At 42.1% G+C, this 13,716-nt stretch overlaps 1 protein-coding gene across 3 annotated transcripts in view; it reads right to left on the bottom strand.

Annotated features, from left to right (window-relative positions):
• Positions 1-13,716, bottom strand: part of rptor (regulatory associated protein of MTOR, complex 1) — a 77,524-nt gene that overhangs the window by 41,994 nt on the left and 21,814 nt on the right. For all 3 annotated transcript variants that reach the window (XM_088301995.1, XM_088301993.1, XM_088301994.1), the window contains exons 8-13: positions 11,070-11,129; positions 7,263-7,363; positions 6,783-6,927; positions 4,463-4,538; positions 3,048-3,149; positions 658-741 (exon numbers count right to left, since the gene is read on the bottom strand). In XM_088301995.1, the coding sequence (XP_088158121.1) occupies positions 658-741; positions 3,048-3,149; positions 4,463-4,538; positions 6,783-6,927; positions 7,263-7,363; positions 11,070-11,129 (568 nt within the window). The remainder of the gene's footprint in view (positions 1-657; positions 742-3,047; positions 3,150-4,462; positions 4,539-6,782; positions 6,928-7,262; positions 7,364-11,069; positions 11,130-13,716) is intronic.

A 13,716-nucleotide genomic window follows, 5' to 3' on the forward strand; every position in this document is an offset into this window, starting at 1 on the left:
CCCCGCCGTCAAATTTTAGAACTCATTATGGCCCACCACTCAAAAAGCTGTATCCGAGAATCAAAGCTGCGAGGCTGAACCTGTCTGATAAATATTGACTGAAAATATTTACTGAGAATTAACCCATGAAAACCCGAAAGACTATTTTATTTTCGAAATTAAAATGGCCTGGAGAAAATGATGGTAGTGTGGAGATGTGGTGAATAACGAGACGAGATGAAAGCAAGTCTCGTCTCTCCTCTCCCCACAACCAAGCCAGCCACTCCTTTTGAACCTGGAAACATGCATAACTTCCTGTGTTATGTCTTTGTTCCTTTGCCCCCCCCCCCCCCCCCGAGTCGGGTCTGTTGCAGCAGTGCGAGCTGCAGCAGCACATCAATATCCATATGAGCAGGCTTGAGACCGTTTTCTGCTGTTTTACGTCCCATGCTAAAGTTTAGAAATGATTTATCTTGGTCCCATTTCTAGAATTCTCAAAAACTTTTGAAAAGGGGTGTTTAATTTTTTTTTTTTTTTTTTTTAAATCTATTGTGCCTACTTTCACTTAGAGTAATTTTGATCCGTATAAGCATGGCCCAAAATTTTTCAATTTCTTCTTCTGGCTATTTCTTACGTTTCGTTCAAGGAACAGACACAGATAATATATGACGAACCCACCAGACTGACAGCCCAGGGTCCGAGGTCCAGAAAGCGTCCGAGAAGGTCTAGGGCCCGAAGTCGATGCACTTGGCTCAGCAGGACCTGGTAGAAAAAACAGAGGTCGGTGGTAATGCTGGCAACAGAGCAATAGGCACAGGACAAGACAAAAACGGAAAACAGAGAGTTCCAAGTAATGGCGCGAAACGGATGACCACAAAGTACAAAGCTGGCCACAAGCCACACTTGCATACCCTGGGGGGGCCCTCTTTAAAAAAAAACAAAAACAAAAAAAACTTACTGGACTACAAAAATTTTTACGGAGGATGTACAACACTCTCGCCAATTGGAGAATAAACAATTGTATTCGAGAAAAGTATTTCTTCTGAAATATACAGTAGGTGTTGTTTCTGTAGCGCGTAGCATGGAGCATTATGTTGTACACAAATTGGAGTGACTGTCCCACAGCGTGCGTGGGAACGAGCATATGGAGGAACATAGGCGCAAACGCCCTTGCGCGCACGCACACACATAGCCCACCGACACAAGATGTATTATTAGCATACTCCGTGACATGAACCGAGTGAGCGTGACCAGCACACGTACAGAAGGTGGCGGGGGAAGACCTCTTCCAGGTTACCGACAGCGCCAAGCACTCAGCATGGGTACGTGCGTGCTTCGTAAAGAGTGGACCGAGCACAAAACCACGTTGGGTTGCTTTTAGACGGAATTCTATACCAAGGATTAGTGATAGACCGATGTGCTTTTTTCAGGGCCGATACCAAAACCGATTATTAATAGTCACGGAGGCCGGTAACCAATATTTGAAGCCGATATTCATTTGTTGTCAACTTGATTTATTTGAAATGCCTTTAAGAACATATTTATCAAACAACTTTAGTGTTTTACAACATATTAAAGCTTTTCTAGATTTTAGACAACTTAGTTTTAAAAGACTAACAAAAAGTCCATGGAGCTCATTATAGTTGACTACAAATATTATTTGTGAGTTGTAGCAGACTGACATTCATAAAAATTTTGTCAAAGTCTACAGTAGCGTGTGTGACTCGAGGCGAAAAAGCAAACAGGCAGCTTACTGCTGATTGGCTGCTACAAGGAACCAATCAGATAGTGCTGTGGGCGGGGCAATCTGCTTCTGCAGGCAGGGCCACCAGCACAACAGAGAGAGAGAGAGAGAGAGAGAGAGCTGTGTGCTGCAGCGAGCCAAAATAAAGCAGTGTTTAATTTATCGGCCTTGAAAGTTATCAAAAAAGGCCGATGCTGATAATCGGCAAAATGCCAAATATCGGCGATAATTGGCTTGCCCGATAATCGGTCTATTACTACCAAGGATGATTTAGTTTCAATGATTTTTTCTTTAGCGAGTTTGTTTAGTAGTTCTTCCTTGTAATTATGTACATTATTAATGTTCAAAGCGTGCATAATATTGCAGCGGTGTACAATCAGATATTATCACATTACACGGCCCTTCAATCCTGTCTCTCGAAGTCCGCTGTCCTGCCTGTTTTCCATTTCTCCCCGCTGCAACACACCTGAGTCTAAAGATCAGGATGGTTATTCATCTTCTGCAGACCTCGCTGATGATCTGATCCTTTGAATCAGGTGCGTTGCAGCAGGGAGGGACAGAAAAGAGGCAGGAGAGCGGCCCTCAAGGGACAGGATTGAGGATATTACATGACATTAAATTGCATCTCCACATCATTCAGGTGTGACGAAAAGGAGAAAAAAAAATGCATTCATCAAATAAAAAGCTTGAACACGAATCTGAAAGCAGCGGCGTGATGCATCATCTGGCATAATCTTACAGGCTTGTTCCTGCCGTTTCTTCTCCTCGCTCCCCTCTCTATTGGCTTTCACACTCCACATTACTGTAGTTCTACCCAATCAGTGTGGCTTTTCCCACCGCTTTTAACAAGTCTTGGCAGAACTGCTAACAGAGGGCTTAGTCAGCAGGAAATTACCATTCAACACGGACAGCAACACACCGCCACGGCGCTGTGATATAATACAACACAACAGCTGTAGGAGAGAGGACGCCAACACTTGATGGACACTTTAAAGGTCCGGCACCCTAATTGGGGATTCACGATATGTCACAACTATAGGGAACAACATAGACACTCGGGTTTTGTCATCGTTTTTGTAGCTGGGCTCTAATGAAGACAAATTGCCTGCGCTTGTTGCTGCTCAGGAGGAAGATTTAAAGGGGAAGTCAAGCGCGACATTTTCGGAACAAGAATATGTTCCATGCAGGCCCATGAGTCAAAACATGGCATTCTGATTAATATTGCGTCTATCAATCCACCTACTTTTATATCGAGATGGTTAGATTGGATGGGGTTAGGTATATGAATATTTTCTTAAAAGTCTGACCATTTGCGAGCGCATACCTGCAGTACAATGGGAAGTTGCTCAGGCGGATTGCGGTTCTCCACGCCCATCGTCAACCACACCTGAAATGCTGTCAGCTGTTCTGCGAAGAAAGGACTGTGCTGTGGAGACAACCACACACACACAAAGACAGCCATGCATCATCATCATTTCATAACAATCCTGACATACGAGCCAGCGAGTGACAACGCACTGCGGTAACGACAGAAATCCTGATCTATCACGATCACCTTCTCCGTATCTCGCTCGCTGCTGCCATGGTAGCATGTCCGACTGATTGCTTGCCGGAGGGCTTTTGATCGCGCCGAGTGTTAATACTGCAGCGCGAATTAGGACAGTTAACAACTGCTGATGGATGTGAAAGGAACGTATCAATGCCTCTTGGCAGGGAGGCCAAATTGATCTGTGCCTAATCAAAGGTTAATAAGTCCTTACACAGGAAAGCCGTGCGCTATATTAGTGTAATGATTGAGTTTCTGTTGTTTCAACTTTTGGCTCGTCATAGTGACTCATAGATTACTATAATTAGTTGCAGCGGTGGCAGTCAAGGCCTTCACTGCTGGCCTAACAATCAAGAAATCATGATCATATTCTTCACATATTATATCCTAGAGTTGAATTTGTAGGTTAGAGTTTTTATCCAATCAGAAATCAGCGAGCTCGTGTTGCCGGGCAGATTTCATCATACCAGAAGCACGCTCCATTCGTCCGAGGCCTTCGGATGCAATCGTGAGGGCGTCTGTTCTGTGTCTCAAGGGAGCTTTGAAAGTTGCGATAGCCAATCAGATCACGAGTTGGTGACAGGAAGGCCTTCTCGCCGGCCTTACGTTGAAGGTGATGAACGTGTCTTGTGATTGGATACTCTCTCGTGAGAGGGCAGCGCTACGCGGAATCAACACACCTGAAAGTCGTAACTGCCGACCATTCGAAAATCTAAAATATATTCTTGCTTTTTTAAACCACATTTGTCATGCTGTCAAATTTCTAACCACATTGGGTAGCTGGCTAATAAACATCAGAGGCAAAAACCAAATCTCTTGAAGGGATGAGAAAGACAGCGTAAAGGAACAAGCTTTTCATAGTCGTCAGAGGCGCAATTAGAGTGCTGGAAAAGTGATTTCCGCCAAAGCGGGAGGAACAAAAGGAACGAGGATAGAAAGCTGTTCCCACGGGAGCGATGAATACGATGTCCTCTTACAGGTGGCGGACAGGAAAGGCCCAGATCAAAGTGAGAAAAAGCCGCACGGCTCTAAACGGCTTTCGTTTTCGGGGTGGCCTCGTTGGTGTCGGGGGCAAAGCGGCTGGAAGGCGTCGCAAAAACAATTCGGAGGATGTCTCAATTTGTCTTTTCGATTATTTCGTCAAAACATTCACATCTACTTTCCAAATATTAAAACCCACCACACACACTCACCCTGAATGCAGTGCCCTCCTCGATGATGGTTGGCAGCTGAGACAAGCAGATATCCACAGCCAGGTCCCACGCTTGCCTGGAGAGGAGACACACTCCTATTTAACATTTGCACACATCACATGCCTATATATTGTAAACTTGATATTTTCACCACGGGGTCCGAGAGAGGGCAGAAGGAGCCTTTCATCCCCCCTTCGAAAAGCCCCAGCGCTCACTTCGTGGTCACCATAACTAATTCATACGCTTATGCAACACAACTTGGATCCCGATCGCAGCTTCTCCATTTGGTCTTTGTCGCGCTTGCCTTTTGACTTTCCTGTTTCAGTGCTGGACCCCAAAGGATTTTTTCCCTCACAATGAGTCAACGTTAGGATCAATTTATTGACGCTGACCAACGAGAGATCTTTGCCGGCTTTCCCAATTTCAAATTATCACTTGGACAACTTCCCTTGAAAATTATAATATCCCACCAGTGGGGCGCAATTTTTATTAGAACAGGTCATGCCAGGTGTGGGCAAACTACAGCCCGGGGGCCACATGCGGCCCGTTAAACGTTTGAATCCGGCCCGCCAAACTTGAAAAAAAATTCAATGAATACATTTTCTAGATATTCTGTTGTACTGCTTTTGTTCATTTTCATTTAAAATGATTTTTTTTTTCTCTCCGATGAGGTGAGGCAACCAAAACACTCCATCCATCTGCTCCTGGTCCGGCCCCTCTGTCAAATTTTAGAACCCATTATGGCCCACCAATCAAAACGTTTGCCCACCCCTGTGTCATGTGGTCCCGGGGAGCCCTGCTGCATACATTATTTGGGAGTAAGTACCACCGCCCCAAAAAATATGTGGCAAAATCATGACAAAAAAGGAAAAAAAAATAAATAAAAAAAATCATAATCGAGACCCCAGCAGAAATGCAGACGAGCCCAATGAGCAAAGACGCGCTCACGAGGAGGAAGATGCAGCAGCAGCAGCAGCGTTTGGGATGACGGCATTAACTCAGGTGAAGGCTGCCAATATCAATGAGCAACTCATCACCAAAAGCTGTCGGCGTGTGCGGCGCATGTGAAACGGGGACGGCAGTCAACAGAAGAGTGCAAGCGAGCAGTTGGTGGCTGACTCAGCACTTGTCGCTGTTGCCTGCAGTAACACACACGCCCACATTTGTACACACTCCCACACTGAAACTGTCCACAGGGGAGTAATCAGCCTGGCAGTTTTGCGTTTCTATCCACTTCAACGCCATTTGAATAACAATTGCTGCATGCGTGAAGGCCACAGCAAAACCCCGCCCCAATTTTTTTCATTGTTTCATTTTATTGTCCTTACACTCTAAAAATCCCGTTCTCACTTTTATTATTGGAGTGGCCTTTTATCTGTGGCACTTTCCTATTTATCGTTCTATCCGTCTTGTCATTATTCTGCGCACTTAAATGTTGCATGTGGTGCAGTGCAGTGGAGCGCTCAATCACGGTTCTCATAAAGGCGATAATATCCACACACGGCTCATATAGACACTTGGAAGCCAGGCAGGAGAAAAACGATTCACTCCTGCAGGAGAAAGATTCTTGACCCAAAGAGATGCCAGCTTGTTTTGTTACGCAACAAGGCAGAATCGCTGAGAAGGTTTTTCTTTGCTTCACAACGCAAGACGGATAACAAGTGGGAGGTTGGAGGAACGCATTTATAGAAGATAATAAAAAAAAAACAATAGTGGGAGAACTGTTTGTGAAAAGGCCGAAAGTTAATGGGAGAGTGTTTCTTACAGCGTGTGGAAAGACATTGACGTGGATGTATAAGACGACAGATGAGCAACTCTGAGGTGAAATGCAAATTTTTTTTTAAAACTATTAATGTTGTCTTATTTGTGTGGGGGACGCAGTGACTACAGAAGATGCAACAAAGTGACGTCTCTGTTGAGGTTGACAGCAAGTAACCTTCGTATCGAGGCGATGCGGTCAACGTCTTTTGGTTTTTCTTCTCTGGCTTTTTTTTTTTAAATTCACAACGAAGGACAATCATCACCGAGGGGACTTGAATAGGAACAAAAAGCTCAAAATGAATGTGCAAAAATTCTCATTTTAAAAATGAGCTTCATTCACTTATGGCTGCTGGCATTTATTATCACTGCTTGGCCTTTATAAAAAAAAAAAAGGTTACTTTGCAGTATCATAAAATGTAGTCACTCCGTACCTCGTCTAATCAAAAATGAATTGTGTCATTTGCTGCAGTGCGTACAAAAAAGAAAAAACAAAACTTTCTTCACACCTTCGGGGCTACTTGAACATGCAAACGCAAAATTGTGTTAATGAGTGTCTTACCACATGGCATGCATGTACGTTGGCGGCAAGCGAGGGCTGCTGACCGGCGTACAGTTGTACGACCTCATTATCCTCTCGGCTAATAGAAAATTGCGGAACAAGCTGGCCACCAGAAGGTCCTGACGGAACAGCTTCTGGAACAAATCTACAAGCAAAAAAAAGTGTTACAAAACACAACGAGTGGAAATATAGCACTTGTATGTCAAGAAAAAAAATGGCAGAGCTATTTCATACAATACAATTTACATTTGATCCGATTAATCGACTAACCGAGACTACTGTGGGTGATTCGTCGACTCGCAAAATAATCGTTTGTGGCAGCCCGACTCTCCGTTCAAGAAGCACCCTCGGACTTGTTTTTTTCAGCAAAGGCGGGAATTGTCTGACACTTTTACTGTTATGCTTCATTATTACAGCGTTTCATGAAAAAGCCTTCATTTGAAATTCTGGGGAAGTTTGCCGAAGCGTTCAGAGCCACACCTCTGGGCAACACGTTCCAGGCAATGGTATCGGTGATGGCTGTGAAGATCCAGTTGAGTTCTCCGAGGGGAGTGCGCCTGTCGTTGAGCCTGCCGGGGATCCTGCACGCAACATAACAACACAGATGGCTCGGTGTCAGCAACTGTCTGCATGGCACAAAGATGACTCAGAACACAAAGTGGCAATCACCTCACACATTTGAGAGGAATTTACATTTGCAGGCACTGCGGCTTTAACTGAGTGAGACGGACAGACGAACATATGCTGAATATTCACGTGTGAGTATACAAGTGTTGATAGAAGCTGCTAGTCCATGATTGAATGCACGAAAAGCACAATGAGGGAAAACGGTCGCAATTTGCAAGCTGTTATGTAAGATGCACAATTATTTGATTCGGTTTAAAGTTTACTTGAACATTAGCGGCACTGTACTTGTGCGGCATATCGTTGCTGTCCAATGAACGCATGCATTGCACGTTTTGATAAAAAGAGAAAGTCGGCATATTAATGTTTCATTGAATAGAGACATTATTAGATGTGCAAATATTGATTATCAAACGATAATTATCGCAATGACCAATCAAAAATTTTCAGGCGTTTAATATAAAACTGTCAAATCCTCAGAATTTTAGGCTCTCAGTAGTAAATAGTCTCAGATTTCTGAAGTCCTCCATGAAAGCTGACTTATGAGCGGGAGTGCTCATAAGTGGTGCGCTGGTGCGCATGAGCACTGCAAATAGTCGCTAACGACATTGGCCGTGAGATGGTTTCCAAACAGATCGTGTCATCTGCAAAATGGTCATCTCCGTGTCGCTGTGCCACGGCTCCAACAGTTCGTCAAAATTTGTCCTTGCGGTGCGGGGTGCAAAAAACACAAAGACAAACCAAAAAAAAAGAAACATTACCTGATCACACATCTGACACAGCAAGTCGGAGGTGACCAATTCTTTTTTCAAACAATCGGGTTAAATATCAACTTAACATTTTTATGACAGTAAATTGTTTTGTTTTAATAAGCTGACATTGCGTGATTCATTAAAACAGAAACAAAAACGGAAAATATCGATATATTTTTTTTTATTTTACAATTTTCCACACTCATACAGCTATAGATACAATACATCTTTGAATTTATGCTGGATAATGCGATGTTTGTTTGTTTTTTTGTTTAAAAACCATAATGGTAAAACATAATTGAATTTATACTATGCAAAGGTCTGGATGACTTGTTTTTCCATGTGTGAACTTCTCTTCATGATAAGGAAATGTTTGTTAATGTGCTACACTAACCTCCACTGGTAATAACATGTCCACGTTGTCAACAAAAATGATGCGAGCATCTAAGTAAGACCGTGTGGGTGACTGTGAACACAAAAAAAAAAGGGAGAGCGAGAGAAAACTTCGGCAAGACGGCACGTGAGGGAATCGTGACCACACGCGCTCAGTGTCGTGACGATCTAATCTAAATGAATATTGCGATAAAATACTGCCAGGATGTGTTGGATGTGGACGGCATGCTGGCATTCGGCCATCGTTGGCATCCAGTCAGTCCAGCTTGGATTGCCTTTTTTAATGTATTAAAATAAAAACAAGACTGGAGTCCAGAATGTGCAAACATAATCTGCTATAGGAACCAGAGCTGTTTTGTTGTTTTTTTTTGGTGAGGAAATGACATGTTTTAACTAACCGATGCCATTTTTTATTAATTTTTTAGTCATCTGCACATATTTCAAAAGGCGAGCAGGGTGCTTTGGCGTTTCAGGTTCGCTGTAGCTGTAATTGAAGTCCGTATGCATTTGCTTTTTGAAACTGGGCAGGCAAAGCTTCCACAAAAATGTACGTTTTCTTTTAAACATTTTTTAATGATTGAAATCCATAGCAGGTATTGAAAATTAATTAACTTTGAAAAATAAAACCATTTGGGACACTTTCCCTTTAAGAGTAGAAAATGGATGTACAGCGGCCCAAAGGAATGAAATAAATCAACTAAATGTCTTCAAGATAAGAAAATGATGCCTTGTGAAGAGGCACAGTCAGAGCCCAGACCTCAACTCAATTGAGCTGCTGTGCAATGACTTCAAAAGAATGATTCACAATCGACACGTCAAATTTATTGCGGAGCTGAAATGGCTTTGTAAAATGGAGCGGTCCAAAGTGCTTCCCGACGGTTGCGCACGTCGGATCTGCAACAACAGGAAACATTTGCATGAGGTCATTGCTGCCAAAGGAGGCGCAAAACTTTTTTCCTCCTTGCACTGTGATATGCGCGATGTTGATGCGCAGTTTAAAATATGGAAAATATGTTTTTGGTGTACTATGGGTGGAAGAACGCTGTTTTTCCATTGTTGTGATTTAGAGGACATTTTATGAGCAATTTATGTGGAAATCCAGGAAACTCCAAAGGATTTGCACACCTTTTCTTGCAACTGTATTTATGGTTTCCTGAGCCAATCGCGTCTCTCTGCTGCACAGACACACTCGGGTCTGTAGCTCCTACTCCAATTCTGGATATGACAACCATATTAAGAACCGATATAAATCTGGGAAAGTGTGCCTAAGAGCAAAACATGTTCTCGACTGAGCCAGCTGGCAGCAGCCCTTTCCGGAAGAAATATGCAACTTTAATTCTGCCAAACTATTCCTGCTTTGGCTGGAAGGCAGAAAACAAAGGGAGAGAATTATACTTGTATGATGACAATCAGCAACATGACGGCTGACAACCGGGAGTGGAGCCTAATTAATTCATTTAATTCCATCCACATTCACGAGAGGAAACACCACCTTCACAGCATTGCTTTTCTGGATTTTGACTGTTTTTGCAAGGCTGACAGAATATTGTGTTCTAAAGATATAAAAACATGGAGCAATGCCGCAAAAAGAAAAAAAAGGGCAGACGTATAAATACGTCTTTGGGAGGCGGGGACTACAATTTTGAAAACGTATATATACGTCTTATAGATTGAATGAGTTAAGACTGAGAAACTAGAAAATAGATCATAAAATCAGACATACTTTGTGATATAATTCTGAGCAGCCCCGACCCCTCCCTCTTCCACGTGGCCATCGCAACTTCTACTTTTAAGACCCTTTACAGATGAATGCCAATTAACAATACTTAATTGAATGTATTCTGAGGCGTGGTTCACATCGGGCGACACTTCTTGAGAATAGAAAACACAAAATTGGTGTGAGATTTTTTTTTTCTCCCCCAATCTTGTCACATTGATTGGTCTCTAGGTGGACTCAATCGTGACTCCAATTACAGCCCTTGCGGAAGTCATTAGCCTAAGCCAGGGGGTCACATACATCCTTCCACCCGAAACTGCGAATGCTGACAAATTGCATTGCAAATGTTGTGCGGCAAGATCACATGGCATTTAAAAAAAAAAAAAAATGATGTCAGCCGATCACCCATCCGCTCTGTAACATTTGTCAATTGATTGACATACAGGACAAGCGATGTGATCATGTGATCTTTTCAGACACGGGTGAGCAACTATGCACATTCAACAACACCAGCAAGAACACTCAACAGTTTTAGACATATGGTTTCTTTATAGTCGGTCGATGATTTGGACTTGGATTTTATACATAGCGAGAAAGTTGAAAACGGGTGGCCACCCCTCGTTTAAAAGTTGTCTCCAGTAAAAGCAAAGAAGCAACTGTTTGTGCGGTTTTTGCAAAAGTAGACTGCGTCCGTTTAGCTGAACATGACATGACAATTTTTGTATTCCAATGAGCTCACACACAGCTGCAATTGTGGATATTTCAAGAAGCTGCAGTAGCATAAAAAAAAATGTCACTTACTTCTCGATAAGGTCTAACGTCACCCCGGGCACCAACTTAGCACTCTTCTGCATACAAAACCTAAAAAACGACAGGAAATTAGTGGTGGTGAACTGCAAAGAAAAACAAGTACTGAAGAGAGAGAGAGAGAGAGAGAGAGAGAGAGAGGCAACAGCAGAATATTTCCCACAAAAGATGCCCGTTTTTTTTTCTTTTTTCTTTTTACTCCTGACCATAAAAAAAGGCTTAAGTTAAAACGTGCAATTTACCACACGATGATTCGGACAAATATTAGTTGTTTTTCCTCTGAGGTGCCAGAAGGCCTCATTAAGAACTCCTTAAAAAGCACATGATGAGGATCTTTGCTCCAGTTCTTGACCTTTTTAATGACCAGAGTCTCCCAAAATGAACGAAAGTCTCTTTGTTTGCCTTTTAAAATTTGGAGCGACTGTTAACAATATATATCGTACAGGCTTTTTTATGTCCTCAATCGCTTGTCAAATGATACCAACAAATAAAAGAAACATTCTAAGAGGTTCTGAGTGTACGAACAAGAGCTGCTCAAGGTTACGTGATTGAATGGACAAAAATAAAACCAACCCATTCACGCGCATTATTGAGAGCAGCTGTGAGTACGATATGTAACCGAAAGCGTCTCCAGAAAACGGCCGTCGGCCGGATTGAACCAGTTTCCGGACCTGATCTGGCCCGCGGGCCGTATGTTTGACACCCCTAGGCTACACTATCGTATTTTAACTGTGACATTGAAAGGCATCAACAGAAAGTATACAGTACCCTTGCAGTCAAATATTTAAAACATGAGGTGAGAGGAAAAAAAAAAATCTCATCAATAATATATCGCTCTTTCTCTCATTTGAAATCAGACGTGAAAGACGTTTCATTTACATGCGACATTTATTAAGATGGCATTGACCAAAGCGTAGCGATATTTGCCCGACATTTTTGGTCGTCTGGCGTGCTTTTCCACATCCTGGATCAAATTCGGTCAATCGAAGCGGCGGGGAAATGATTGACGATGGATATCTATCGGTGATGCTTTTCTGCTCACCTGAGCAACGAAATGGAAGCACGCACACATTGCACCGTGCGCACGGCCTGCCTCTTTCTCGTCTCGCTCCATGTGTGCGCCACCCTCATCCATCCCTTGCTGCCTCTCATTAAAAATTGAAAACGCAGGTATGCAAACACATCAGTGGCTCCCTTCATAATGTATAGATATATATCGAACACTTATTTCCTCAGGCTATGTAAATTTAAGTCGAAGAAAACTCCATACGAGGAGCAGAAAAAAGCACATGGAAGGCTGAATGTAAAACGAGGAGCTTCAGCTCAACAATCACAAATTTTGGACAGAATTTAAACTGATTCCGATTAGTTTTTTCCTGACACAGAGTTGATGCATTACATCAGTAATTATACACGACCAGGGCTGTCACAATTGAATATTTTTAGAATCAATTATTCCTTTTGATGACTCAAATAATGGGAAACAATTTTATTTTGCATTAAAATGTATGACAAAACCTTTTTTCCTTGATTACTGTTTATTACCCAATTATTTGAGTTAATTTAGTATTGTTTAATGATAAAAAAAAAATTACACAACAATTAAGCAATATCATGTGACATCGATCCCCAATAAACATTTTTGAATTTAATTGAGTTAATGGTTCAGACATTGTTTTCCAAAGAAGATATTTGCAAATGTCTTATTTTGATTAAACACAAAATTTCATCCATCTTCTTTTATGACGCGCGACACAAATCAATGAGTAATTATTGTTGAGAGGCCGAAACAAGATTTGGACAACTTTAAGTCAAGACCGATTACTCGACTATTAAAATAGTTGTTGACTAATTTGACGATTAATTTTGACACCTAAAGATAAGATATTAGATGACTATTCACCATCAAGGCCTACGTTGCTATATTTAAATGGATGTCGTTTTTAACGTGTAATACTAAATACAGTGCTCATTATAAGTAAATTAAATCATTATTTTCCGAAACAGACACAGCCCCTTGAAAGGCAAAACATCCGTTTATAGAGCTAGAAAGCTTCGAGGAACAGTTGAGTCAATCTAATTTGGAAGCTTGATATCAATATTAATGACATAACATTGAGGCTTCGTTATGCTGAAGGTCAAAACTAAATGTGGATTGAGAGCAGTGGAAGACTGACTAAACTCTTCAACGTTTATGGCAGGAAAGAAAACGTTATGGCAGCTTCTCTCTGGAAACTTTAAGCCGGGGTTGAATTTGGAATGGAAAAACGTGTCAAATGTAATTAAAATGTACACAGGCGGGGGTGTGTGTGTGTGTGTGTGTGTGTGAAAATGACTGATTTATGGCATCAGCAAGACTCCCTAACAGCATTGATATAAATGAGAGCATTTGAAGTGCAGCATTGAAAACACGGCACTCGGTTGACCTTTGGAAATGGAGTTTCGTTTAAACTGATCGTATGCGGCATGACGAAAATGTACAGTTAATATTTGTCAGATTTATACCTGTCCATCAACAGCTAAGGAAAGCATTGCTTCCTCAGTGGAGGCACTGAGTGCTGCAGCACAGCCAAGTTGCATAAATGATGCATGATGGTACGATGAAATGATTGTGCAACGCAGACTTATACATATATATGGA

Source organism: Idiotropiscis lumnitzeri, chromosome 8, assembly GCF_059441095.1.
Source record: "Idiotropiscis lumnitzeri isolate Australia: NSW breed Sydney's pygmy pipehorse chromosome 8, RoL_Ilum_1.0, whole genome shotgun sequence".
In the NCBI taxonomy this organism is placed as follows: Eukaryota; Metazoa; Chordata; class Actinopteri; order Syngnathiformes; family Syngnathidae; genus Idiotropiscis; species Idiotropiscis lumnitzeri.